The sequence below is a fragment of the Triturus cristatus genome, chromosome 4_2, assembly GCF_964204655.1.
Source record: "Triturus cristatus chromosome 4_2, aTriCri1.1, whole genome shotgun sequence".
Lineage (NCBI taxonomy): Eukaryota > Metazoa > Chordata > Amphibia > Caudata > Salamandridae > Triturus > Triturus cristatus.
In genome coordinates this window covers 208,147,779-208,174,606 of record NC_140586.1, presented here as the reverse complement: position 1 = coordinate 208,174,606, position 26,828 = coordinate 208,147,779, and the positions used below count along the sequence as shown (strand labels likewise).

The 26,828-nt window shown below is 44.6% G+C and overlaps 1 protein-coding gene and 1 non-coding gene across 2 annotated transcripts in view; one reads left to right on the top strand and one right to left on the bottom strand.

Moving 5' to 3' along the window:
- ACO2 (aconitase 2) overlaps nt 1–26,828 on the bottom strand; it is a 392,352-nt gene that overhangs the window by 157,048 nt on the left and 208,476 nt on the right. Inside the window, exons 7-11 of the mRNA XM_085601209.1 lie at nt 22,993–23,097; nt 7,589–7,680; nt 6,536–6,641; nt 1,866–2,023; nt 979–1,052 (exon numbers count right to left, since the gene is read on the bottom strand). Of these exons, the coding sequence (XP_085457335.1) occupies nt 979–1,052; nt 1,866–2,023; nt 6,536–6,641; nt 7,589–7,680; nt 22,993–23,097 (535 nt within the window). The remainder of the gene's footprint in view (nt 1–978; nt 1,053–1,865; nt 2,024–6,535; nt 6,642–7,588; nt 7,681–22,992; nt 23,098–26,828) is intronic.
- Nucleotides 17,760–17,866, top strand: LOC146833404 (U6 spliceosomal RNA). Its single transcript, XR_014960891.1, has one exon. It is a non-coding gene; the product is annotated as a U6 spliceosomal RNA (small nuclear RNA).

Sequence of the window (26,828 nt, the reverse complement as noted above, 5' to 3'; positions counted from 1 at the left end):
GACCAGGAGCGGCAGGCGGTAGTCCCGATTTAACACGGGTAAGATCTGCCAAGAGTTGTTTGGCACAAGTTGGAGATGTTGGATTTAAAGCTGTGTGGTCTACACTATCTGGCTGGGAATATTTCTCACTTGTCTTATGTTTTTTGTTATTTTTTTACAGGTACCTATCTTCTTGTCCTGTAGTGCTCTATACAATAGAATCAACAGTCAGGTACACAGTTGGTTGTATCGTTCTTATTTAATACAATTTGTGACATTTACATGTATTAGTGATTTAGGCACTAAGATTTAGCTGCAGTAGTTTATGTATGGTCCTGAAGAAAGCCATGATCACAATCTTTTGATCTGTATTGGCTGAAACATGTAGACCTTTGTTTGGTTTATTGTATGCGCGCTCGCAATTTCGTTTAGACCACGCTACTACTGTTCTTTTAATGTTGGCACCGGGAGATCTTCATTAAATCATTTTTTTCCCTGTAATCAATTTTATATCGCGTTTTTCTTACACTGCACTTCATTTTTCACCTTACCCAGGCTATCTTCATTGATCTTTAGGAGATCTAGTCCTTCTTGTATAGTTAAAACATCCGCGAGCTCCTCCCCTAGACATACGCTGGGAGTAGTAGCTCCTTAATCGCACCAGGTGTGGTTAAGAGGAGATCCCATATGATGAAGCATGCCACCACGTGGGTGATGGGATTATGTCCTCTTTATTGAAGATTCCCCACTTTTTACCTGTAAAAAGAATGGATTAAATAAAGCATGAAGACATAACTTGGTAAAATTAAAACACGGTCATTTTGTATTATGCCAAAGTCCTCCCCTATTGCCCCCTATCAAAAACCACCAAGTGTTGCAAAGCAGATCCATATTTTCCACATCTAATCAGTTATGTACACACTGGCAAATCTGTCAGCCACCTTACAGCAATCTAGGCAGTCTTTTCTCTGTTTTTTATATTTCTGTGCAACATTCTACCTGTCCCACTGTCCAATGCAAGGGCCACAGGCATTCGCCAGTACTACACCTCCCACATCGCGCAGAATCTGGGCCTGCAAGAAAAGGAAATCAAATGTCATAAATAAAAATACAAGTTTTCATTGCACAGGCGGATGCCATTAATTTTCACTTCCCTGGAGACAGCTTCACACTGAAGTTAGTCCACAAACACTCACTCCTAATCTGTGGTCTGCCAGACGGTGCAGGATGAGGGCACTTTTAACAGAAGCGTTGGAGGAAAGGCACACCGTAACTTTACCCCTGAGAATGCAGTGAGAAGTCCTTTTGGGAACCCTATCACTTTTTCTTCTACCACCACTGTGTTCCATTGCTCACTTTCTGCGTTACTACATTCAAGATCCCCATCCCTCTTGTACCTTACTTCAATATCTGCACCCAAGTAGTCCTATCTACCCGTCACTGTTTCCTTACAGCCTGGCATCTTGGCTGCTCTCTACTTTTCCCCTCCCAACAACAGCTACTTCTCTCATTACAGCTATCTGCTGGTCTGCTCTTCCCATCATATTTCTCCTTTCCAATGAATTATGGTCTCCTGAACGCCTATTCCCAAAAGTAATTTTAGGTGTCCTCTAATCCCACTCGAAGCCTACTCTCCTTCACTGCTCACAATTTTATCCTGCCTTGCATCTGAATTTGTGCTTCTGCTATGGGATGTAAAATCCAGCATGGCTACCTTAAACACTTCTCCATATTTTACAAATTAAAGGTATCATTCTCATACACCTTTGTTTTTCAAGGGATATGCCCTATCATCACTGCCAGCCATAACCACCCCCCTCCACAATCCAATCTCTGACAGTTCCAATAGATACAGCCACTCCTCCACTCCCTGCAAATAAACTCACATATCCGTCTCGCTCTATGGTAGCTCTGATCTGCTCAGAGCCTGGGGTGATGGTGAACTGGGACTTGCACTTAATCCCATGTGCCAAGGCTTGCTTTGCCACAGCAGCTGAACGTCCCATGTCCTCGTAGCTGGAGTTGGTACAGCTGCCTATGAGACCTGTAGAAGAGGAGGCAGACTGGTTTAGTGGAGGCAGTGTCTAGACGTTTACTCAAGTACCTTAAAATCAGCTTGAACCTTCCAAATGGAAAAACCCTGAATGTGCTTTAGTTCCCAAAACACCTCTATGCACTTCAAAAAGCAAGAAATAATGCTAACAGCATACTCCAATGTACAAACCTTTTACGAGTTCAAAAGACGGTGCACTGATAGTATGCGATTCTATAACAAAAGGTTTACCTGTAATCCTAGTTCTCTCTCAGAGTAATTTCCATTTAAATCACAAGCACTGAATAGTCACACCCACGTACGGGGATCCCAGAGCACTACTTTACAATATAAGTGTAGATGTTCGCCTTTCTTCAGTAAGGCCTGGAGAGACACTTAAGGCATTAATGTTTGCAGCCTATAAGGAAGGCTACATTGGCCAATTGCTTCAGATTACATTTAAAAAAAGGGCGATAAATATGCAACAATAACAAAAGCTGGCAAATTAACTGAGATTGTGATATTTGACTGTATAAAACTCTTTCACAAACCTTTTAAAAGGAGAAAGATGAAGGAGGATAGGACAATGTAGAGACCCACAGAAGGTCATAATGTAGATGTGAAAAGACCATCTGCGCCTTTAGGGGCTCATAGCTCACCAGTTTCCCATCATACCCAGCAGATGGCAGTTGCCTCCGTTCTTTTCTACCAAAACAGTGGAAGTATTAGGTGAGGAAATTGTCCAATAAGATTTGGTTACTTCCACCGGGGAGGAAGGTGCAACTTGCCTATTACTTCAATGGATATTTCCCTGAGAAAAAAATAGGATTACAGGTAAGAAGCAATTCCTTCTGTCTCGGGGGATCTCCTTTGATAGTCATAAGCACAGAATGGAGTAGCAAGCCAATCCTCAGACACTGCGGTGGAAAGGAAACAGACTATGCTCAGACCAGATCAAGCAAATCAATTTCTCAGGGATCCCCGTCCTACTTGAGCATCTGCTCCAGTATCGGAGTCCAAACAATCGTGTTTGGTAAAAGTGTGAACAGATCTCCACATAGCCACTTTACCTATTTCAGCGATTGGAATATTCCTCATTAAAGCAGCTGTAGCCGCTTTCAGTCTAGTGGAAAGAGCGTTAGGTCAGCCAGATAGATTATTTGCTTTCTGGTAGCATAAATTTGGGCAGGTGGCATTTCTTTTATGCTGCTATAGGGAAAGGGCAGGCCCCACTCAGCATGGCTGTTAGTTCAACCTCTTTGAACGCTAGAGAATAAATCTCGGCCCTGCAAGCAGTGCAGACCCCTCAGTTACACAAGTCTTGTGGGGACTGCCAGGGTCAAATGTGGCAAACACAAGGAGATGATGTGGTAACACCCTTCATCAGCCAGGCTAGCTTGATTCCAGTGGCAAGGATCAAGGGTCAAATGTGGTGCAGCAGATGTGGTCGGGAAAGACTGTGGCAGGTGGTGCTCTGTGCACGCCTGCGCCTGGCTGAGTTTACAAGGTGCATGCCAGCAAGGCACCTTATCAGAAGACGCTGTTTGTGCAGTTCACACACGGACGCAACAAAGAACTCGCAATGAAAAAGGATAGCTTCTGGCAGGCTTTACACAATTCACCTGATTAATGGCTCCCTGCAACCACACATCTGGGAGAGCAGCTCCACTACAGTGGTTTGTCTCTCAAAAAAGCATTTGGTGTTAAAAATCTGCAGAGGGACTCTTTTTTTACATTGGGAAATTGCATGGAATGATCCTATTAATTACCAGTAAACTTCATTCGTCAGTCTATGCCTTCTTTGTGGTGCAGCAGTCAAAGCTGTCGACTGGGGAGCTTGGGATCCGTGTTCGAGCCTCTGCATCGGCTCAACATCCAGTGAGATGTAATTCTTGGCAAATCACTTAATCTCCTGCCCGCGCTTCACTCATTTCAATTGAACAAACAAAAACAAAAAAAAGCGAGGTCAAGCAGTGGGGTGGGAGGGCATGGCAAATGAAGCTGCCAGAAGCCAAGTAAACATAACAATTAAGGAACAGAGGCATGCCAACAAAAAGAAAATGGTGCAGTTTAAGCTCTCTAAATAACCCTGCCGAGTAAGGCACGCGTAACAGGGGCTGTCCACATGGGAGATAACAATAGAAGAAAGGGCGGTACTAAACAGGAAGAAGGAAAGACCACTAACAATATAAACCAATGAAATAAAAGGAATTCCGAAAGAGTCTGCAAGGAGCCAACAAAAGGTAAGAGCATAACATAGGCGGAGCTTAATGCCCATATCATGAATACAGCAGGTCTCTTAGTGACAGCGCAAGCGCTGCCTATGGGAGACCTGAAAAGGAAAGATTGGGATGAACCATCTGGCCTCCGAAAATCATGAAAGGGCCGGTCTGCAAAGCAGCTTCACGTGTGGTCTGTGAAGCCCCACCGTAGTGGCCACTCCGGAGGCATCAAGATCATTTTGGCTCCCGAATGAGACAGTTTAATGAGACCTGATCGGATCAGGAGGAATCAAAGGAAAGGTGTAGAGAAATCTGCCGGACCATTCAATCCAAAGGGCATTTCTCAGCGTCTCTGGGCATTTTTTTCTTTCCCGCAATTGCGAATAAATCTGTGAAGAGTACCCCACAGGCTGAAGAGGCTTTGTACGTACTTGTCGTGATGATCCCACTCCTGGTTTTCCTGAAGAACCCTGCTTAGGGAGTCTGCTTGGACATTTTGAGCTCCTGGAAGATGAGTTGCAGTGATTCTCAAGTGTATCAGCCAATTCCAAATTATCTAGGCTTGGTAAGCAATGGACTGGACCTTGCTCCTCCTCGCTTGTTCAAATAGTACATTGTTGTTGTGTTGTCGGTCTGAAAAAGCAGGGATTTCGACTTCAAAGACAGGAGAAAAGCCTTTAGCAGTAGGTGAACCACTCGAGGAGAGTGACGTGAAAAGTCATTTACCTTGGAGTTCACTGGGTTTGGAAGTGATCCATATGTGCTCCCCAAAATAACAGACAAATCTGTTAATACTGACTCCGAGGGAACACCCTGATAAAACGGCATCCCTTGAAGATTTTTCAGTGAGCACTACCATTTCAGGGACCGTTTTGCTTTGGGAGAGAGTGTGATCTTCTCCCGATTGCTTGAATATTGATCCCACCTATACTCCAGACATTCCTGAAGTAGTCAAGTAGAGACAGGCTTTCGTGGTCATAAAAATGCACAATGCCATCACGCCCAGGAAAGATGACACTTTTCTCACTGTGGGACAAAAAAAGCATATTTTGTGACTAACTGGGAGAGCATATTTAGTCGAGGTTGATTTGGTCTATTTCAGGGATGTTTTGAAGCACTAGGGCATCAAGGAAACTTTAGAGGTAATTTCCAGCAACTTTACAAGGTTTTATCAATTATCTTACTGTGCTCAATGACAGCATTTTGGGACATATTCATAGTTCAAGTACTGCAAATGTATAGGGCCAATAAGTACTTGACTAAACTGCATTTTAAGGTTTCTTTGAATCAAAATGTTCATTCTCTAATTGAAAGACCCAAGACTGAGCATCAGTGACGAAAAGCTATTGGAAATCAAAAGACAGTATGAAACACAAGAAGAAACATCATAAGTCTTGGTTCAATTTTGGAAACTTTGGGGTAGTGTGATCAAAATGCAATTAATAATGAAAGTGCATGAAAATGCCAACAGTAAACAAATGTTATACGTTATAATAAATTTTTTTAAATGCCAATTTAGGCAGAAGACACGCAGTACATAGTGTTGAGTCTGTTGATGGCAACTATAAAATTCCTAAAAAGGAAGTATGAGCGAGACCGGTCAAAAGCAAATAAATACCATACCTTGCTACAAAGTATAAGAACTAGGGCAAAGTAGAGTGTTTAAGTTTGATGGCGACTACACCATCAATTATTGCTACATACCACCTCTTACCATGTAATTTGCTTCTGGTAGAAGACCTCCTAAATTCCTCATAAAATAGAGCCAGGTAGTGGACACAAAGTTTTTTTCTCCAATTTTAAGGTGGAGAACAAGGACGTAAGAAAGGTTTCAGGTTTGCAATGACCAGCTTAATATAATGGGGTGGGATTAGAGATTAGAAGTCGGAGTCAGCTGATTGGGAGAAGTAAGAGAATAGAAACACTGGATCTAAAAGTCCTTAAAAGAGTGAACCTACCCAGGCACTTGTACCCTTTCTCAACCAGTTTTTGGCTGATTTGGTCTAATGCTACAATTTAACTTGAATGAATGCTCTAAGAGCCCCTGTTACACACAGTCTGATTAGTGCATGGCTCTAAATCAACCACCATCAGCCTCCTTACAAGCACTAGCCCTCACTTCAAGGACATAAGTCAAATTTAGAAACCTGTGGTTTTGGAAGGAACAGTAAATTCAGGGGAGCGAAACTACTGCAGTGCTTGATTGCATGTTATGCTCATTACACAGACCATTATTTACCCTCCACTTTCTTTTGCCATGCAGGTCTTGACAAATATTTTAAGTGAGTTGAAAAAAGCATACCAACTCTGATGTCCAGAGGCCAGCCTTTCTCCTCTGCCATGGTCCCCACCTCAGACACAGGGTTGGCCAGGTCTGGTGTGAACGGCCCGTTGATATGAGGTTTTAGCTGAAAAAGAAAAGGCAACTATTCATACCAGAAATATCAGCAGTGGGACATACATGACTTACTAATCTGAAAGGCTTTCCTGCAATAAGATCGTCCCTAGATGCTTACACTTTACACCCAGTGACAGTCGCGGGTATGGATGACCCTAGGACGAGAACCAGCACTGGAGAACTGGCCTCTCTAACAGCTTGCATAGCATGCAAAGGACTGTGAAAACAAACCTAGCAAATAAACAAAAAAGCAGCTTAAATAACATTGGATCAATTTCTACAATGGCACTGGACATTATAAAGAGGATGCAGTACTGCTCGCCTAGATTTAATAATACTGGGCATATATATTTCCTTTACATCGGAGGATTAGCATCCCATTAAAGCCAAAGCCCTACACTTGATTCTTTGCAAACTCTACTTTACACTACGTGCCCCTCATACTTCTTCACGACAAAGAAATTGTCGTGCTGGCAAAAAATTCAATGTATTACCTTACAATGTAGGCTGCCATAAAATCTACCCCTATTAGATCAGCTATACAAAACATAGTGCTTTTGTTCTAAAATGTGCTACCTCTTGCAGCCTCTTTGCTTTAGCTTCATAGGTATTGCAATGTCAAACTTAAGGTGAAAAAGCAGACAAATCCGCAAAGCCTAGTAAATGCAGGTACTTGCTCCAGAAGATAGGGTACAAGGTTGGGGTAAACCACAAGGCCACAAAAGATTTGTGGTGTTCAAGTACATAAAAAGATGGGAAGATTGCCATAGTCAAATAATTTCATTACAAGACTGGAGGATATCATTATGCATAAACCTTTTAATTCCCACTCCGGCAGCACCTTTAAAGAACTTCTACTACAATAAAATGTATGTAGATGGATTTAATGACTACTTTAGAACATAAGATTGTCACTACGTAGCTGGCCACAGCCCAAGGTAAAGCTAAAATGCTCACCTGGTTCAAGTCTATTTCTATCAGCTCGTCGTACTCGCATCCTTCATCAGGTACTAGTTCCTTGGCAAATTCATCTGCCAGAGCAGCAATCTCTTTAAACCGAATGCAAATAAACACAAGGCGATGTTCAAAATGGGGATAGGTGGCACTAGAACCCAACTTCAAACAACTTGTCATAGCATTGAGGATGTTGAAATTAAACTTCATAAAACACATCAAGGACAGTATGTGAGAAAACAGGTGCTATCCTGCGTTAGGCAAATGTTTGCGTTCAGGGTCAAACGTAGTTTCAATGAGTGGGATTGACTGCGTTCAGGTACACATGTGGCACGAGCACACATTATTAGGATAAATGTGCTAAGTAGCAAAGTTTTTATGAATCGCAAAATATCCTCTTAATAAGTCCATTCAAGTCTTTTTGGAACGTTTTTCAAATCGTTTTACTCATAATTATTGAAAGCACGACCAGCCAACACGTGTTTCGTCACACCGCGAAGTATCCCGTGACTTCTTCAGGGCTGAAAAGCAATAGAGAGCCTTCTGAACAACCGTCTATCCGGTGATAATTCCAAACCGGACGGGCTGTGTTCGGTGTAGAGAAGAAATGGTAATCGAAAGTACAGAAAAAGGTCAATCAAAATATCGGCAATCCTAAGGTCAAAATTCTCTAAACATCAAGATTTGCGCGGCGGGAGTGCCCAAAACGCAACATGTGGTGGAAATTGAGGCAACCGCCTCGAGGTTGAAAATCAGATCGACTGTTTCTAAATCAATGGATGGTGCACGAAGGGTGAGGATGCTGGGAAAACCGAAATGACGGAGATCCAAACGGAAAATGCCTGTGCAGTAAAATGAATATGCTACTTACCAGTATGCATCTGTTCTTGGCATGTAGGGCTGCTGACATTCATATCTGTGCATAGATCGCCGCCTAGTGTTGGGTCCGGATGATTGCACATTGTTGTCCTGGAAGAGTCTTCGAAGTATCACGAGATAGGTGGCTCCTCCCCTGGACTACAGTGCGCATGGGCATCCTCTCCCTCCTTAGATTGCCATTGTGGCAGTGATGGAATAGATACAGAAAGTGATGACCATGCTTATACAGTAATTCTGAGTGCTGCAGCCGCTACAGGCGCCGGGGAGGAGGGTGGGCGATATGAATGTCAGCAGCCCTACATGCCAAGAACAGATGCATACTGGTAAGTAGCATATTCAGTTCGAGGCATGTGGGCTGCTGAATTCATATCTGTGCATAGATTATATAGCAGTCCCTCCATTAGCGGCGGCTGCCCGTGCCAGCAGCAGCAGTCTGAAAAAGAGTTTTGAGAACAGCCTGTCCTACAGCTGCCTGCTGTTTTGAGTGTACATCTACGCAGTAGTGTTTGGTAAATGTATGTATAGTGGACCATGTGGCTGCTCTACAGATTTCCTGTAAAGGAATGTTTCCTAGGAAAGCCATGGACGCCCCTAACTTTCGTGTTGAGTGGGCTCGTGGGGGAATCGTTAATGTGCGTTCAGCTTTTTGATAGCAAATTTGAATACATTTAACGATCCATCTGGCTATCCCTGCTTTGGAAATGGCGTTGCCCTTGTGTTGTGGGGAAAAGGCAACGAAAAGTTGTTTTGTTTTCCTAAAGTCCTTAGTTCTGTCTATATAGTACATGAGGGCACTTTTTACATCTAGTGTATGGAGCATTCTCTCTGCGACATTTTGTGGACTCGGAAAGAAAACAGGCAGTTCAATAGTTTGATTCATGTGGAACTGCGATACCACTTTGGGCATGAATTTGGGGTTGGTACGTAGTACAACTCTGTTTGCCTGAACCTGTATGAATGGCTCTTGAATGGTTAGTGCCTGGAGTTCACTAACTCTTCTTAACGAAGTGATTGCCACTAAGAAAGCTACTTTCCAGGTGAGGAATTGAATCTCACATGAATGGAGAGGTTCAAAGGGTGGACCCATTAATCTGGTGAGGACCACATTGAGGTTCCACACCGGTGCCGGTGGGTGTCTTGGGGGAATTACTCGTTTGAGTCCCTCCAAGAAGGCTTGGATGGCAGGCACTCTGAATAAAGAGAGGTGCTGCCTGTTTTGAAGATAGGCTGCAATCGCGGTTAAATGGATACGTATTGAGTTGTATGCCAGATTGCATCGGTATAAGTGTAAGAGGTAACAGATGATGTTTTGAATGGATTCGTCCAGTGGGTTAATGTCATTGTTGTTGCAGTAAATGACAAACCTCTTCCATTTAGCCGCATAGCAAGCTCTGGTAGTGGGTCTTCTGGCCTCCTTGATGATATCCATACAGTCAGGTGGCCGGTTTAGGTAGCCAAACTCTAGGACTTCAGGAGCCAGATTGCCAGGTTCAGCTGTTGCGGATCTGGGTGCTGAATTTCGCCATGGTTCTGCGTTAAAAGTGCGGGTTTGATCCGCAGCCTTTGATGCGGCACAACGGAAAGTTCTAGAAAGGTGGTGTACCATGGTTGGCGCGCCCATCTGGGAGCAACTAGGATGAGTGTCCGTGAGTGTTGTCGCAGTTTGCGTGCCACTAGCGGTATCAATGGCGCTGGGGGAAAAGCGTACGCAAATCTGCCGGACCAGTTCATCCATATCGCATTGCCCTGTGACTGTGGATGTGGGAACCTGGCGGCAAAGCTTTGGCATTTTGCGTTTGTTTGTGGCGAATAGGTCTATCTCTGGATGACCCCACTGTTGGAAGTACGGTTGGAGTACTGACGTTATAGCTCCCACTCGTGCCTCTGGTGGCTGTGTCTGCTGAGCAGATCCGCCATCTGGTTGTCCTTGCCGGGGAGGTGTTCCGCCATGAGGAATATGTTCCTCTGAATGGCCCACTTCCACATGCTCTGAGCCAGATGAGACAACTGTGGAGAGTGTGTTCCTCCCTGCTTCTGTATGTAGTACATGGCAGTCATGTTGTCCGTCCGGATCAACACAACTTTGTTGCACAAGTGTACTTTGAATGCCTTCATGGCTAGGAAGATTGCGATCAGTTCCAGAACGTTGATGTGCATCTTCTTTTGCTGTGTCGTCCATAGTCCCTGCACTGTGTAAGTGAGTACATGAGCTCCCCAACCCTGGAGAGAGGCGTCCGCTGTCAGTATTATTTGCGGAACAGGCTCGTGGAACGGTCGGCCCTTGCAAAGGTTTTGTGGATTCCACCAATGCAGAGAGTTGTATGCCAGACCGCTCACCAACACTAGGTCTTTTAATTGTCCGTGAGCCTGATTCCATTGACGTGCCAAGCACTCCTGAAGCGGGCGCATATGTAGTCTCGCGTGCGGGACTATGAAAATACAGGAGGCCATCATGCCTATCAACTGCATGAACACTCGCGCAGGAAGGGAGTGTTGAGGTTTGAACTTTGAGATCAGCAGTTGCATGCTGTTGATCCTCACTAAATTTGGCTGAGCTGGGGCTGCCAGAGTGTCTATGGTCGCGCCCAGGTACTGCCGTACGTGGGCGGGTATTGGTTGAGGGGTCTCAGGTCTAGTATAGGTCTGAGCGAACCGTCCTTTTTTGGGATTAAGAAGTACAGAGAGTACACCCCTGTCGGTTGACGGGCACGACCTCTATTGCACCTTTTTGCAGCATACTTAGCACTTCCTGCTGCAATAATGCCAAGTGCTCTACGGACATAGGACGGTGCTTTGGCGGTATGTTGGGTGGAGTGGACGTTAATTCAAGACAGTAACCGTGCTGGATAATGTCCCTGACCCACCTGTCTGTGGTGATGGTTTTCCAGACTGACAGGAACTGTTGTAGTCTCCCCCCCGACAGGTGTTACGTGGTCGGGGGGCAGGGAGAGGGCGTCACTGTTTGTTTTTGGGGGAGGACCTGGTGTTGCCGTACCCACGTCCTCTGCCTTTGGTGCTGGATCCACGATATCCACCTCTGGTGGTTTTATCATAGTTACTTTGTGTGCCCCCTTTATTGTTCTGCTGCTGTGACTCCTGACCTCTAGCTGCTCCTCTATTCCCGGGGCGACGAAAGGAGCCACTACGAAACTGCTGCGTTTGGAGAGCCCTCATTGATTTTGCAGTGTCAGTGTCTTTCTTAATTTTTTCGAGGGTAGTGTCAACTTCAGGGCCAAATAAATAGTCCGGGTTGACCAGTTGATTTAAGATATTGTTCTGAATCTCAGGCTTGAAGCCTGAGATTCTCAACCATGCGTGCCTCCTCAACATGACGCTTGTGTTGATTGTCCTGGCCGCAGTGTCGGCTGCATCCAGTGCGCATTTGATGGATGCATTGGTAAGGAGTTGTCCCTCTCTGATATGGAGCTCCGCTGCCTCTTTATATTCATCTGGCAAATGTTGTAGCAGTGACTCTAGTGTGTCGTAGTGGGACCCATCATAACGGGCCAGGAGTGCCTGTGTGTTGGCAATGCGCCAGATGTTTGCCGCTTGCGCTGCAATCCGTTTGCCTGATGTCTCCAGCACTTTGGACTCCTTGTCTGGGGGAGGAGCATCACCCGTTGTTAGTGAGTGGGCTCTTTTGCGAGCATTAGCAACAACCATGGAGTCTAAAGGTAACTGACCCCTAATGTACATAGAGTCTCCGGGTGCAGGCTTGTATTTCTTTTCGATTCTGGGGTTCAGCACCCGTGCCCTGGTTGTTTCTTTAAAAATGTCTTTTGCAGGTTTTAGAACTCCTTTTAACATTGGCAGAGTTTTGACAGTTTTTTCAGAGGAGGCGAAAGTGTCCACTAAGAAGTCTTCTTCTACAGTGTCAGAATGGAGTTCCACTCCATGATTGGCAGCAGCCCGTTCTATGAGGGCATTAAAGGCAGCAGTGTCCTCTGTGGGAGATGTCTTTATGTTATAAAGCTGCTGGTCAGGAGTATCTGGTGCGGTACCCTGGTCGGTGGGGTCATCCCATGCCTGAACTGGGTCTTGCAAGTGATCATCAGGATCGATATCCCCAGGGTAGGTGGTATCATCCCCTACATAGTCCTCTCCTGCGTCTGTCTCTGAATGCGTAGGAGAAAAGGACGGTGGATCCTGATGGAAGGGTTGGAAGTGTTCATGAAGCACTGGTTCTGATCCTGCCGGCAATTTGTGTTTGAGAGGAATTTTGTAGGAGTCCAATCCCCTCTCTGGCGTGATTTTCCGCTTGCGGAGCATCAACCTACCAGTGTCGGCGTCGATAAAGTGTGCCCGTGAAGGCTCGATATCGGTTTGTCCAGTGGATGGGGACTGTGTTTGGCGGACACGTGTCCGAATCTCGAACATTTTCGGCGCCGTGGGTGGCGGCAATCCAAACGTGATGTTCGCCGGCGCCGAGGGTGATTTTGCGCTCTTGTGCGTTTCGGGGCCCCGACGTAGAGTGGAGGGTTGCCCGGTCCCTGATGCGTTGCAACGATTCCGAGACCTGTTGCACGGTGAACGCAGATGGCGCCTTGGAACCGATCGGCACCTTAGAGGTAGGCGTCGAAGCGGCATCCGACTTTTTTGCAGTCTTTGGGTCGTCGATCCGAAGGGAGGTATCGACGCTCGTCGGAGTCGATGACTTGGCAGGCGCCGCCGTCTTCGACGTCGATGCAGACGGGTTGGCCGCCGTGACTTTGGTGGTTTGGGCCGTAACCTTCGGTGCCAGAGGCCGAGGTGCTGTGTGGGGGCCGAGGGCCTTCTTCTTCGGCTCGGCGCACCGATCCGCTACGGTGAGCTCGGCACCGAAATCTCTTTTGGCGCGGTCGGAGCCGATGACCTTTGTCGGCGTCGAAGGAGTGGTGGGCTTCGAGGCCTTCGAGCCGATCACAACAAATTTCACTTTCGGTTTCGATGGAACCGGTGCGATGGACGGTTTCGGTTTCGCTTAAGGGAAGCCAGTCGTCTTCGATAGTAATGGCTCCTGTAAAATGTTCGAGGCCGGGCGTGGAGGCGGGGCCGAAGAACCGTGAGATTGATCTCGGGTAAGGCCCGTAGGCGATCCCTCGACCTGAGCCTTATGACGACTAATTTTTTCGGCCTCCGTATCGACGGGTTGGCCTAGCTCTTCGCTGGAGCTATCTTCCTCGGCCCCAAGGGCCTCATCGTAGTCTCCTACCTCTTCGACGACTTCTTCTCCCTGAAAGACCACCTCATCGTCGTCTTCCGATCGGGAGTCGTGTTCGGAAGCGGGGCTGGAGTCTACGTCTTCCACGCTCTAGGCGTCTTCGTCCTCGGTGCTAAAGATGTTGGCCGGGGCAGGCGCCGATTGCTGCGCCTCCAATCTCGCTGCCCGTCGATTCCGGAGAGTCTTCTTCGATCGGAACCGGGTGCAGGCCATACATTTCGACTCATCGTGATCCGGTGAGAGACATTTGTTGCATACCGGGTGGACGTCGATGTGTGGGTATTTCGCGTGGCATAAAGGACATCTCTTGAAGGGAGTCCTCGATTCCATCGTCGATCGAAGTTCGATGTTCGGACCAAGCGGATCCGAAAAGCTTGAAGAAGGTGCTAAAGCACTAAAGAAACTGGTCGATACCGAACGGGAACAGTACCGACGAGAACTAAAGGCCTTTTGGCCTTAAACTAAATTTTCCTAACTTGAGCTAAGATAAGCACATCCGAACCCAATGGCGGAAAAAAATAATCTAAGGATGGAGAGGATGCCCATGCACACTGTAGTCCAGGGGAGGAGCCACCTATCTCGTGATACTTCGAAGACTCTTCCAGGACAACAATGTGCAATCATCTGGACCCAACACTACGCGGCGATCTATGCACAGATATGAATTCAGCAGCCCACACGCCTCGAACCAAATCAAGCGGTGGTGCCGGGAAGTGCCGGGGCACCGGCGAGCTTAGAACTGCCAAATCCTCAAAACCACGGTTAATAGGCGGGTATGCCATTGACCAAAACCTAGAGCGGGTAACCTGGAGCGAGGCACAGGCACTGGGTCACCTCTGTATCGGAAGTGAACACTCCGTCATTTCGGTTTTCCCAGCACCCCCACCCTTCCTGCACCATCCATTGATTTAGAAACAGTCCATCTGATTTTCAACCTCAAAGCGGTTGCCTCGATTTCCACCACATCTTGCGTTTTGGGCACTCCTGCTGCGCAAATCTTGATGTTTAGAGAATTTTGACCTTAGGTTTGCCGATATTTTGATTGACCTTTTTCTGTACTTTGGATTACCATTTCTTCTCTACACCGAACACAGCCCGTCCGGTTTGGAATCATAACCGGCTAGACGGTTGTCCAGAAGGCTCCCTTTTGCTTTTCAGCCCGGAAGTAGTCACGGGAGACTTCCCGGTGTGATGAAACACGTGTTGGCTGGTCGTGCTTTCAATAATGAGTCAAACGATTTGAAAAACATTCCAAAAAGACTTGAATGGACTTAAGAGGATATTTTACGATTCATAAAAACTTTGCTACTTGGCACATTTATCCTAATAACGTGTGCCCAGGGTCTCACTTTTCTCATTAAGTGCGGGTCTTTCCCACACACATAGGGGTTACAGGGTACTTCCCCTATCCTGGTTGCACCGTGTTACACACACTCAAACAACACACAACACAAACACTGCAGGTGCCACGTTTCCTGGCTCATCACAAACCCTTTTTCGCAGACAACACATGTGGTACGAGTCACTGGAAGCAAAGATTGGTGCCATGTCAACTTTGATTTTTTTTTGCAAATCTATGCTAGGATATTGAAGGAAATGTTTCTTACCTGTAATCCTAGTTCTCCTTCAGGGAAATCTCAATTTGAAATCATAACCACAAATAGTCCTACACACGCACAGGATCCTAGAGCACTTCTTTTAATCAAACTTCCTCAGTGTACATCTTCACCTTACTTTAAGGCCAAATTTTAACATAATTGTAATTTTTTTGCAGCCTATAAAATAGGCTAAATTGATAAATTCCTTTAAATTTCTTTTAAAAACGTTAAATTATAAAAAGGAATTTAAAAATCTGAAACAAGAAAGAAGGTAAGTTTACTTTAAAAAACCTCAGTCAAACCTTTTTCAAAGGAAATGGGTATGAAGGAATAGGCCATAGGGCAGTTGGGACATATAGGCTACAGCTATGCTAGCCTGAAAACTAACACTGCACCTTTGAGGGCTCATACCCCTCCAATATCCCATCATGCACATCAGCTGGCAAATACTTCAGGTATTTATTATTTTCTTGTTTGTTTTTAAACAGAGCAATAGGGACAAAGGTTACTGAAATTTAGAATGACTTGTATCTCCCTTCTACCTGGGAGAAGGGAGGATAGCTTGTGATTTCAATGGATAATCCCCTGAAGGAGAACTAGGATTACAAGTAAGATGCCTTTCCATCACCTTCAGGGTATTTCTATTGATAATCATGAGCACTGAACAGAATAGCAAACCAATCCCTTAAAAAGGCGGTGGAAGAGGAGAAAGATGATCACTTGAAGTTCGGAGATTTATCACAGAAGCTTGTTCTCCTTGAGCATCAGTTCTAGCATCCAAATCTAGACAATATCTCATAAATGAGTGAACATATCTCCATGTGGCTGCCTTGCAGATTTCCACAACAAGAATAATCCTCATGAAAGCAGCCATTGCAGATCTGAGTATGGTAGAATGGGCTGTTGATTTACCAGCACACTTTTTGTTTGCTTTTTGATAGCATAAACAATGCATGAAACTATCCATCTGGATAGAAAATGTTTACATGTAGCTAAACCAGTAAGTTAATGGGCCATAATTTACAATTGTTTGGACTTGCAAATATCTTTAGATTTGCAAGGAAAGAATTTTAGTACTCTTCTCACATCTAATGCTAGACGAGATTTTTCTGCAGAGCAGTAGGGTTCCTAAAAAACATTGGAAAGTTAACAGTTTGGCATTCAGACAAAAAATGGTTTTGCCCCAAGGCACAGGACATCTCAAAACATACGTCAGATCAGGCCCCCCGACGATTCTCCTACGCAGCTTTCTTAATACTGAACCTGAAGAAGTCCTTTAACACGCTAGTGTGGGACTATCTTTTTCAGGGGTTGATCAATATGGGGGTAGACGACCGTCTCAGAGAGTATACCAAACTGCTCTAAGCTGACCTCACCTTTAGGGTCCTCCTAGGCAGGCTGATCTCTCCACCATTCCCGTGGGTAGATGAACTAGGGATGCACCCTTTCCCTCTTACTATTTGCGCTGGCCATGGCGCCTCATGCCACCAGTCTTCGCCTGGAGAGCGAGGCATGAAGGATACCATTGGGCGGTGCGACCCATGCAGTGTCCCTGTATTCGGAAGACCTACTTCTGTAAGGATACGACATTCGATCAAACCTCACCCCCATACATAGCATTGCTTCCGGCATTTGCATGGACAGCCGTTCTGTCAAGTCATACATGTTCCCATTGAGCTGCAATTTAGTCCTACTTGCGGTGCGCCGGGGGAGGGGGGGGGGGGACATTATTGAACTGAAAAGGCGACACCATCCGATGCTTTGCAGTGCGCCTAGATTACTCCCAACTGACCTTTTTGAGGGCAACCGGAGAAAGAACCTTTGGCCCTAAAATCTCGGGTACAATTTTGGAAAGCCCTGCCCTTGGCCACGAATGGGAAAAAAGCCCTGTCCAAAAAGATAGTCCTACCACAGCTTTATTACTTAACCAACATCCCAGTAGTCCCCCTGCCCACCAATGCTTCTTTCGAGACCTGGACACTGTTAGGGGAGCTTAAATGGGGGAAACAAGCGCCACCACATCGCATTGTGAAAACTCCAGTTACCAGTGGGCAGGGGCAGACCAAGACCCCTATCCTTTGAGGTCTACCTCGAGGTTTGGCTTCAGTGGCTCTCATGATGGTTAGCTGGGCGCTATATGGGAGAAACCTGCAATGGATCCGGCTCCCTGTCTCTGACCTCACTCCAGGGATTCCTCCTACCCACAACCACCCATCGGGCTTCACAATCGTTGCAGGTCATGATTGCCCGCAAGTGTCTTAATAGGCCTCCAGGCTAAAGCATCGCATCCCACCATACGTCCTTGGATTCCCCTTGCCATGCTTCCAAGGATCCTATTCCATAGCTGACCTGAGGAGCTGGCACAACCGCTCCTGGTCCACGGTAGGCGACCTCTATGCAGACAGCCTCCTCCTCTCCTCGGACCTACTTATAGGTGATCATGCTTTCCCTAGGGGGCTGTACCTGACATACCAAAAGCTAGGATGCACATTCCAAAGTGCGCGATTCAGCAGCACATATACTAAAATTGGAACGATACAGAGAAGATTAGCATGGCCCCTGTGCAAGGATGACAAGCAAATTTGTGAAGCATTCCATATTTTCTCCTTCCACATTCCACAAAACCCCTGACCATTGCGTACACAAACTACATCAGAAGCCTTCGGCTAAACCCAACCCTAAGACCGTATACACCAGAGATGCACATTTGTTCCATGCGCCCCTTGCTGGACCTATTTGGGCGGGAGGAGTTGCATTACGGGAGGCTGAGGGAGTGGGTGCATTGTTTTGGAACTCTGCCCTTATGCATTTTGAACAGCTTCGTGTGGATCACAACCCCACCCTTGGGCCATTTCGTACATTATTGGACTCAGCTGTTCAAACTGCAGTACAATTAGCAGATCACTGACCCAGAACCGGAGGAACACTCCCTAGTACACGCAGTTCACATAATGGGGAATGCACAGTGCTTAATTACATGGTTCACACGTGCTATGGTTCCACACCGCAAGATAGATTACTCCCTCTCGACAACACAGGAAACGTGACATAGGTCACGCACTGACAGTGAATGGGATAAGTTCCTTCTTTATCCACATAAGATCTCACAATGCGAAGTTCCAGTATATACACTCTGTGCTGTAGACAATACTGCATATGGGGGCAGGTAACCACCTGATAACATGGCTATACAAAGCCATTTAGGAATTTTTATATGTGATAGATTCACTATATGTTTGATTATTGTCCATGATACATTTGTTTAGTAGTGCACCCGGGGTTCAAGGCAGTGGATTTCTTGACACAAAGGAATGTGTGCCATGTCGACTCTTCACTTTCAGCTGCACCAAAACATGCAGGCTGCAATGAGAGTGGCGCAGGTTTGTGGTGAGAAGTCTCTGAGGGTGGCACAAAACAAGCTACAGCCCTCAGAGGTCTTTCTCTGGCTATCAGGCCCTTGGCAGCATAGGTGTCGCTTACAAGGGACTTACAGGTAGGGCACAGTTGTGCCAAAGGTGGTAACAATGGTATAAGTTAGAGAAAGAAAACATGCCCTGGGAACCTGATTGGCAGGGACCCAGGGCACACTCAGTGAAAGTGCATCAGAAATCTGGCAATATGTGTGGGGGGGGGGGGGGGGTTACTGCAACAGAAGCCCACTCTTCTACACATTTGTTTGCCAATGGTTATGAATTTGTTTTTTTAGACCTTTTTTTTTTTTAACCAAGAAATAATAGGAACACATTCCCATTTTTTTCTGCAAAAGAGGTAGCACCTCCACTACGTGATTCTGAAAGAGCACATTTACTTATTGAATCCTTTCAAGATGTTGCATGGAAGACTTCTTTGGTGGTATAGCTGTTGGAGGATGAGTAAATCTTAAGATAGTAGCCATTATGAACAATATTCAGTACCCATCTAACTTGTTATGGAACTGCAATCTTCAGGCAGTTGGAAATGCTTGTCGCTCAATAGATTGTTTAACAGAAGAGGGGAAGTTAAGACTTACTATTTTGCCCTATGTAAGAGGTTTGTCTGCTGCATCAGCTTCCAGACTACCTCTACCTTTTGGTTGGCACCTTTGCAGTTAAAAAGGCATGTGGTGTTGTTGACCTTAGGGTCTTGATTTTTCTTTGGGCAGTGACACCGATTGTAAGTCTGTAGAAGGCTGTCCTTTGTTCATTTAATTTGTCCAAACCAGTAGCTTTCAAGGTCTCTATTTCATCTTACATACGAGTCAATTCCATGTCTATGGGAATTACTAATATTAAGTTGAGGATCTTTTGTTAACATCCTGCATTAGGGCTTAGCCAAGGTGGTCAATCCCAGATAGAATCTATGTGCAGCCAATAGAAAGGAGTCGAAAGCTGCAATGATCAATTACTCAGACACCATCATGCTCTTATTCAAAACTTCAATGAAGTCTTCTTTATGATATCCTGGCATAACGAAAAATTGCTGAAGGGAGTCCAATAAAGATCGGGGGAAGCCAAAAAGGCTGAGCTCAGTGCTCCAAGATTCCGTCACCAGGACCCAGAAAAAGAGAACAGGAGGTAAATGCCACCTGCTGGGCTTAATGGGGTGCTGGTGGGCTGCAGGCCTTTAAGAACAGTTCCAGTACTCATACTAACAGAGCCACAGCCTATATGTCTACATTGCTCCAATTCATTCAACTCCATTTCCTTTAAAAAAAACAAAAAAAAAGGTTTGTGAACAAGGTTTTTAAGAAAAGTTATTTTGTTCTGGTATTGTTTCTATTTTCATTTTTTGCATGGCCTTTTAAAAAAAGCACGTGTGCGGGACAGTTCAGTGCTTATGATTATCAATTGAGATCTGCTGCGGTATGGATTTTCTCTCTCCAAAGCCAATGGATTTTAATGTCTCATCCTCTTTTTTTAATCATCTCATTCTCAGTACAACGTCCAAAGAGCTGAACTGGAAAAGAGGTGGTTCATAAATTTCTGTTGTGCATCAGGTTTTAAAACAGTTAGCCTTAAGCAGAACCACCTGTGCAAGGACACTTCAATTGTAGTATCCCATTGCTGCCAATTCTGAACTATTGATTGCCGCACTGACGACCCGATTAGTGCCCAGGGTGTGGTAGATCTTAAAAGACCTCAGTCTTTCCTATATTTCTCCTCCATAGCAGCCCTGTAACACCAACCATTTTTAAAGCTTTAGAAGCAGTGCTGCACATTTTCTTCGCAGCCAGGTTAATGTTTTTGCTTTCCCTTTGGTAGGGAGGGGCAGGGGCGCAGTGATCTATAGAGCTGATGCATGGCACAGCCTGGCGGCAGTCACAACAGTCTGGTTTCAGGGTAGATCTGCAGAATCCTGGATTCTTCTGCCGAGACTTATACTTTTACAAACGCCACGGTTTTTCTGTTATGACTGTAGGAACTTGTCCTCCGTGATCTTCAATAAGCCCGGTAACAAGGGGAGAAGAGGTATAGGAAAAACCCTTGGCTATAGCATCCCAAGTATAACGCAGATTGAGGATTGTGATGATTCCACTTGAATGTTTACATTACTACCCATCACCAGAAAGTCACAAAATGTAATATTGTATACTGGTGAGACTATAGTAAGAGAGGAGGGTGATTTAAAGGATGTAAAACATCAAAGACCTGTCAGTAGACAGACCTTCAAGAAACTCTTAAGGTGTTTTTTTTTGGTCTGATGGAGGGCATGGGCTTGTCTGGGGAGAAGTTGTATCCAACCTAGATCTTGATGTGGAAGGAGTCAATGGGTGAAGAGGCGTGGAGTTTGAGATTATAACTTCTTTGGAGTTGGACTGCTTAACTACTTCATCATTCCTTTGTTCCTCAGGTCTTCAGCTTCCCCCTCAGTCGAATTCTTTCCTCTGTCTTTCAATCTCCTTTTTGACATTTTTAGGTAGCATTTTTTAGAGAATTGCAACCATAGTGACACACCACACACACTGAGGTGGGGACTGGCTTCTTTCTGCCACATCCAGGGCACTTTATAGTGACTGTCTAGTGAATGAAAATTAAGTCGAAAACGCAGAAAAATTAAGGAAATTAGATTTACTTGAAAGATGGTATCAAAAACAAAGAAGCTGTAAATGTTTGAGAGAAATTAATCTGAAAAATAGACTTGTAAAAACCTAAAGTGCTCTCCGATCAGTCTCACATGATCCGGAAAACTGAACTGACTGGGAGGCAAATGTCAGTACAAGCGGCATGGGCAGTGAACCTTTGGCACCTTAAATCAATGCCAGCCCTTTTTCACAGCAGTACAGTATAAACATTTTAAAGCTGCAGTTTACCCTCAATGACTGACAGACTTCTGCTGTTGAGGGAGCTGACTTCTGCCATATGATGTGGGGCTGCCCTCGAATCGGGACTTATTGGCGAGGAGTGTGGACGCTGCTTTGCAATGTCACGGAAAGGGAGATTGAATTTGGTATAGGTCCATGTTTATTACACTGGTTTCCCCACACCTCGAAGACAAAAATAACTAGTACATTTATAGACCTAGGGCTGGTCCTGGCCAAACGGGAAATTACTGCTAATTGGAAGGAGCAGCGAGGGCCGAGATTGCAGAAGTGGAAGGCTGAATTTATTCGGTGGGCAGAGTGCGAGGCGGTGCTCATTTTCTTTATTATGATCCAGAGCTTACGAATGTACTTTGTTATTGATCTTGCCACATTATACCTTGTTAAGGAAATACGTTGGTGAGAATTGTGGGTGGTTCACCACAAGGTTTTCCAATGAGTGTGATTACTTTCAACTGTAAACCATCGGTTAAAGGTAAGATCGTATAAGGAGTACTGTGTATTAGCAATGATTTTCGCGAGCGGAGGCTCCTGATTGAACTGTTTATGAGTGATATAAGATGTTAATCAATAAACATTTAAAAAAAAAAAAAAGACAGACTTCTGCTGTAGTTAGATTTCAAATACCGAAGTGTAGTTTGTAAATGAGCTCTTGAGCATTTTTTCCCGGCCTAAGTCAAGGAGAAAACAAATGACTCGAGTAGACTGTTACAAACAGGGTGTTCATATATATAATGAAACACTGATCACATATTTCAATGGACAAATAATTAACATGAAGTGTTCTGGGGGTCTATGCACGCAGCGATGAATTATTCTAACGTTTATGACCATCAATGAAGTACCTAAGATGCAGTAAAGCAGTTTAAACTTCTTGAGTGGCAAGTCTTGAAGCAAGCGACTTGAATAGCTTGATGTACATACCAAAGTACGGAAGCTTTTAAAGAACAGCAAGGGCCAGTATCATAAGCAGTGATTGACAATTGTGACATGAAAAACCTGGAAGGCAAGAGAATCCCACATCTACACAAGCAAAATAAACTAGCTAAATTGCCTTTGAGGAAACTGGCAAAGCAGATTTCAGAATAACAGTTTGGCTTACTGAAGTGTTTAATCTCCATATTCCTTTGTTTATTTAGAACATAATGTGTGTTTCAGATACAATTACAATTGTTGCTGTGAGTTTGTCAAATAGTGACTGTAAAGTAGCAAATATACTTAGTAAGGTATCAAACTGCACAATTCTGCACAAGGCTGAGTCTGGTTTGTGGAGGCATATTTCATAAAGTAATCTAAATACTAGGCAATACAAACATTCAAAAAGTGACTAGGTTGTGACAAGGAGGTCCAAATTAAAAACAACTGGAACACTAGTGGAGATGGAATTACCTCAGCTAGAGAATACAGCACTATTAATTCCAGCTATACTCACCGCTCCTTCCGGTCTTGCTCAGGTATGTCTTCATGCGGTGATTGTAGGGGAAGACTGAAGTGGTTGCACCAATCTCCGCTCCCATGTTGCAGATTGTTGCCATACCTAAATAGGGTCCATAGGAACAATTGCACAGTTAAACAGGAATAAGCATGATATCCAGTCAGCATGCAGGCAGAACCGGCAATTAAGAGAACCCTCAACCTTTGTGCGAGGATGTGCACAGAAGCCCTGTACAGTGATCACTGGTGCAGTCCTAAAGGAAATAATAGCTTTTGTCTTCCCCACCCCTCCTCACTGCACTGATATTGAGGTGGTGGGCTCGGTGAGCTCTGTTTCACAATACATACATCTCCAATGGCTGCTAAATTGAGTACCTGAAGATGTTTCAAATTATTATTGTGTATTTTGCCTCTTTTCAAGTCAAGTTCATACGTCTTTATTTCGATATTATTTCATCATAAAAGACATGCAATAAAACATTCCACTCATGACTAAAAACTCCAGATGTCAAAATTACACAATATTAAAAGATCGGGAAAATAAAATAAAATACATACAAGAGTTAATTAGCACAAATCATCACTAATAAGAGGAGTTAAACATATTATACACAATAAAATAGGATTAAAAAGTATTAAAATTGTCGGTTAAAGGCGTGTTAGAAATATGTACTTGTTATAAGGGGCTATTTAGCCGCTATTACAATGTTGTCTGGCTCTAATAATCCATGTCCAACCCAGAAATTTTGCAACGGCTATGGCCACTGGAATCGATGTATTAGTCCTTAAGAGCCATAATGCCTCCTGGCTCACCCGAGTTTTCATGTTTTTACAGATGGGTTTGAGCCATTTTCCTCGGGTGGCTGAATAGGATGGGCAAACAAAAAATACATGGCCTATGGACTCTTTTTTATCTCTACACCAAGGGCAGTACTCATTCGTCTGGCCACGCCATGTAGATGTAAAAGATCTCACTGGAAGTGACCCCACCCTAAACTGATGGTATAGTTTTCTATCACAGCTCTTTACAATTACATCCCAATACTGCTCTAAAGAGGGAGTGAGCTTGTGTTCCAGGAATCTACCAGAAAGAGAAGTGGGATCTGTCTGGACCATATGTTGATAACGTATAGTCGCCCAGTACTGTTCTTTAAAATCCTTTTTTGAAGGAAAAATGCTATTACCGGGATCAGACCATAACTGATCATGGCCCATGTTTACCAGTATCGATCTCACATTTCTAAACCAAGGGATGTTAGCAGATCCCAAAATGGATCTAACATCTAATATCTCCTTTGCAAAAGTAGCAAGTTCAGGTGTTGACCAGATCCTTCTCCACAGAGCAACGGATCTAAACCGTGCCACTTTGTCAATAGGGTAACAACCCAGGTCTAGTAACAGGGGTTTCAAGGGACTAGATTGGGGCAGGCCAATTAGGTTACGTAGAAATTTATTTTGGACTTTAACCAAGGAGGACAAGTCTGAAGAGCCCCATAAATCTGCACCATACAGGATTGCTGAACTTATTTTAGCATTATAAATTCTTAATGCAGGGCCAATCCTTTTGGTTGTAGAGGTTCTTTGTTCCTTGATTAAGGTACCAGATAGTTGGGCAAATTTCAATGACAGGACATCAACCTGTGGTTTCCATCTTAACTTGTTTTCAAGTACAATCCCTAAATATGTCATAACTTCCACCTGTTCTAGTTCGACACCATTCATCCTAACGTGACCCTTCTGTGGCTTATTTCTAGTAAACACCACAAATTTTGTCTTGCTGACATTGACTTTAAGGTCGTTGTCTTTACAAAACTTTTCAAACTTATTTATGGCGAGTTGGAGCCCCTTTTGAGTCTTAGATAGAATGAGGTATCATCCGCAAAGATGAGAAGTGGGAACTTAGTACCACCTAAAATAGGGGCATCAGTGGGAGTGTCTACACAGTACTGCACGACCCTGTTGATGAATAACAAAAACAGTGTTGGTACAAGGACACATCCCCGACGGACGCCACGGGTGACTGGAAACCTCTCTGTTATCTGTCCTTGCCTGCCCCATCTCACCTGGGCAAAGTTAGCCTCGTGTAATATTATTATATCCAGGAGTGCTAACGGCATTCCCATGTTCCTTAGGGCAGCCCATAGCTTTTCTCTTGGTACGAGGTCGAATGCAGACTTTAAGTCTACAAACGCTGCGTAAATAGTTCCACCGCCCAAGGTCACCACCTTCCAATATATAAGAAGGAATCTAAACACCTGATCAATTGTACTGACACTGGGTCTAAATCCTGCTTGCATAGGAGATAATATATTCTCAATCTCCATCCATTCAAGGATTTTAACCAACACCATCCTAGCTACAACTTTCTGAATTGAATCTATTAGACTTATAGGGCGATAATTTTCCGGGGCCGAACGTTCCCCCTTCTTAAATATAGGTAAAATTATCGCCCCACGCCATGAATCCGGAATTTGGGCACCACTTGCAATGGCATTAGCTATAAAAGTGATATAAGGGACCCAATTCATTAAATCAAATTTGAATAAGTCGGTCGGGATACAATCAATGCCAGGGGCTTTACCTGCTTTAATCAAACCCAGTGCAAACTTTGCATCAGTATTCTCAAAAACTATAGGTGGACAGATCAGTGATTCACTTAAAGAAAGAGCAGGTAAGCCACTCACAGTTTCTGGTTCACTACCCCTAAACTGGTGCTCAAAATATTCTACCCACACTTCTGGCGAGACAAAATTCGTCGGGATCTGGCAGTCCCGATTACTACCCCATTTGACTATCTGCCAAAACTTGGTCTGGTCCTTTGATTTACTGGCTTCATACAAGTCCAGCCAATGCAAATCATCCCATTCTCTCCTTGACTCTTTGTACCTTTTTATACGCAGGCCTTGCCATCCTAATTTCTGTAACATCTCTAGATTTTAAGGCTTTAATCAGGTGAGTATGTGCCTGTCTACAGGAATTATTATACCATTTTTTTCCTGTTTTTGGGACCTTTAAGTTCATGGGTTTAAAACTTGTAGTAAAAAGACATTTTAAAACACCAAAGAGGTTGTCATGCTGACCAATTATGTACGATAATTGGTTCAACGGGTCAACCAGAGCTTGCAAAGCAGATAAAGTGGAAGAGACCTCTAATGAAGTTCTGTCTAATATCATAGGATCCTTCACTATCCTGCTCCACCTAAGCCTTCTACTGTCGTTTGTTAGAATAGCCTCTGCAGTTGCACACTCAGTCGGACTTAATCTCCTTAGGCAGTCCTTTAGATTTAGACCAAGCACTAACGGGTTATGATCGCTCTCAGGTCGAGCCATTATTAACATATCCTCCAATAGCACCCAGTACTCGACCCCGATTAAGATATAATCAATTCGACTTGTACTGGTGCCATTGTCAAATGTGGCCCGGCCTTCTTTATCGGAATGTGATCGGCCATTAACCGCTCTCAACCCCCACTCAAGACACACACCCATCCATTGTAGTGCAGCCTCTGTCCCGCGCTGAATTGGTTTTAGTTCGAGGGGAGGGATATTCCATTGCACATCTTCTTCAGCAAATATGTCCACTCCCTCACATTGGAGTGGTTCGAAGGTACAATTAAAATCCCCCGCCACTACCACGAACGTATCCCTACCGATATTATTAAGGAGGAGATCTAATTCTCTAATAACCAACGGACTACGTCCCCCAGGGAGTCCGCGAGCATATATGTTGACAATAAAAATCTCCTGGAGGTTGGGACTCATCAGCATAATCGCAAGAATATCAGGAGTATCCACTAACACTTCATTGATCCTATAACTGAGTGACTGCCTCAC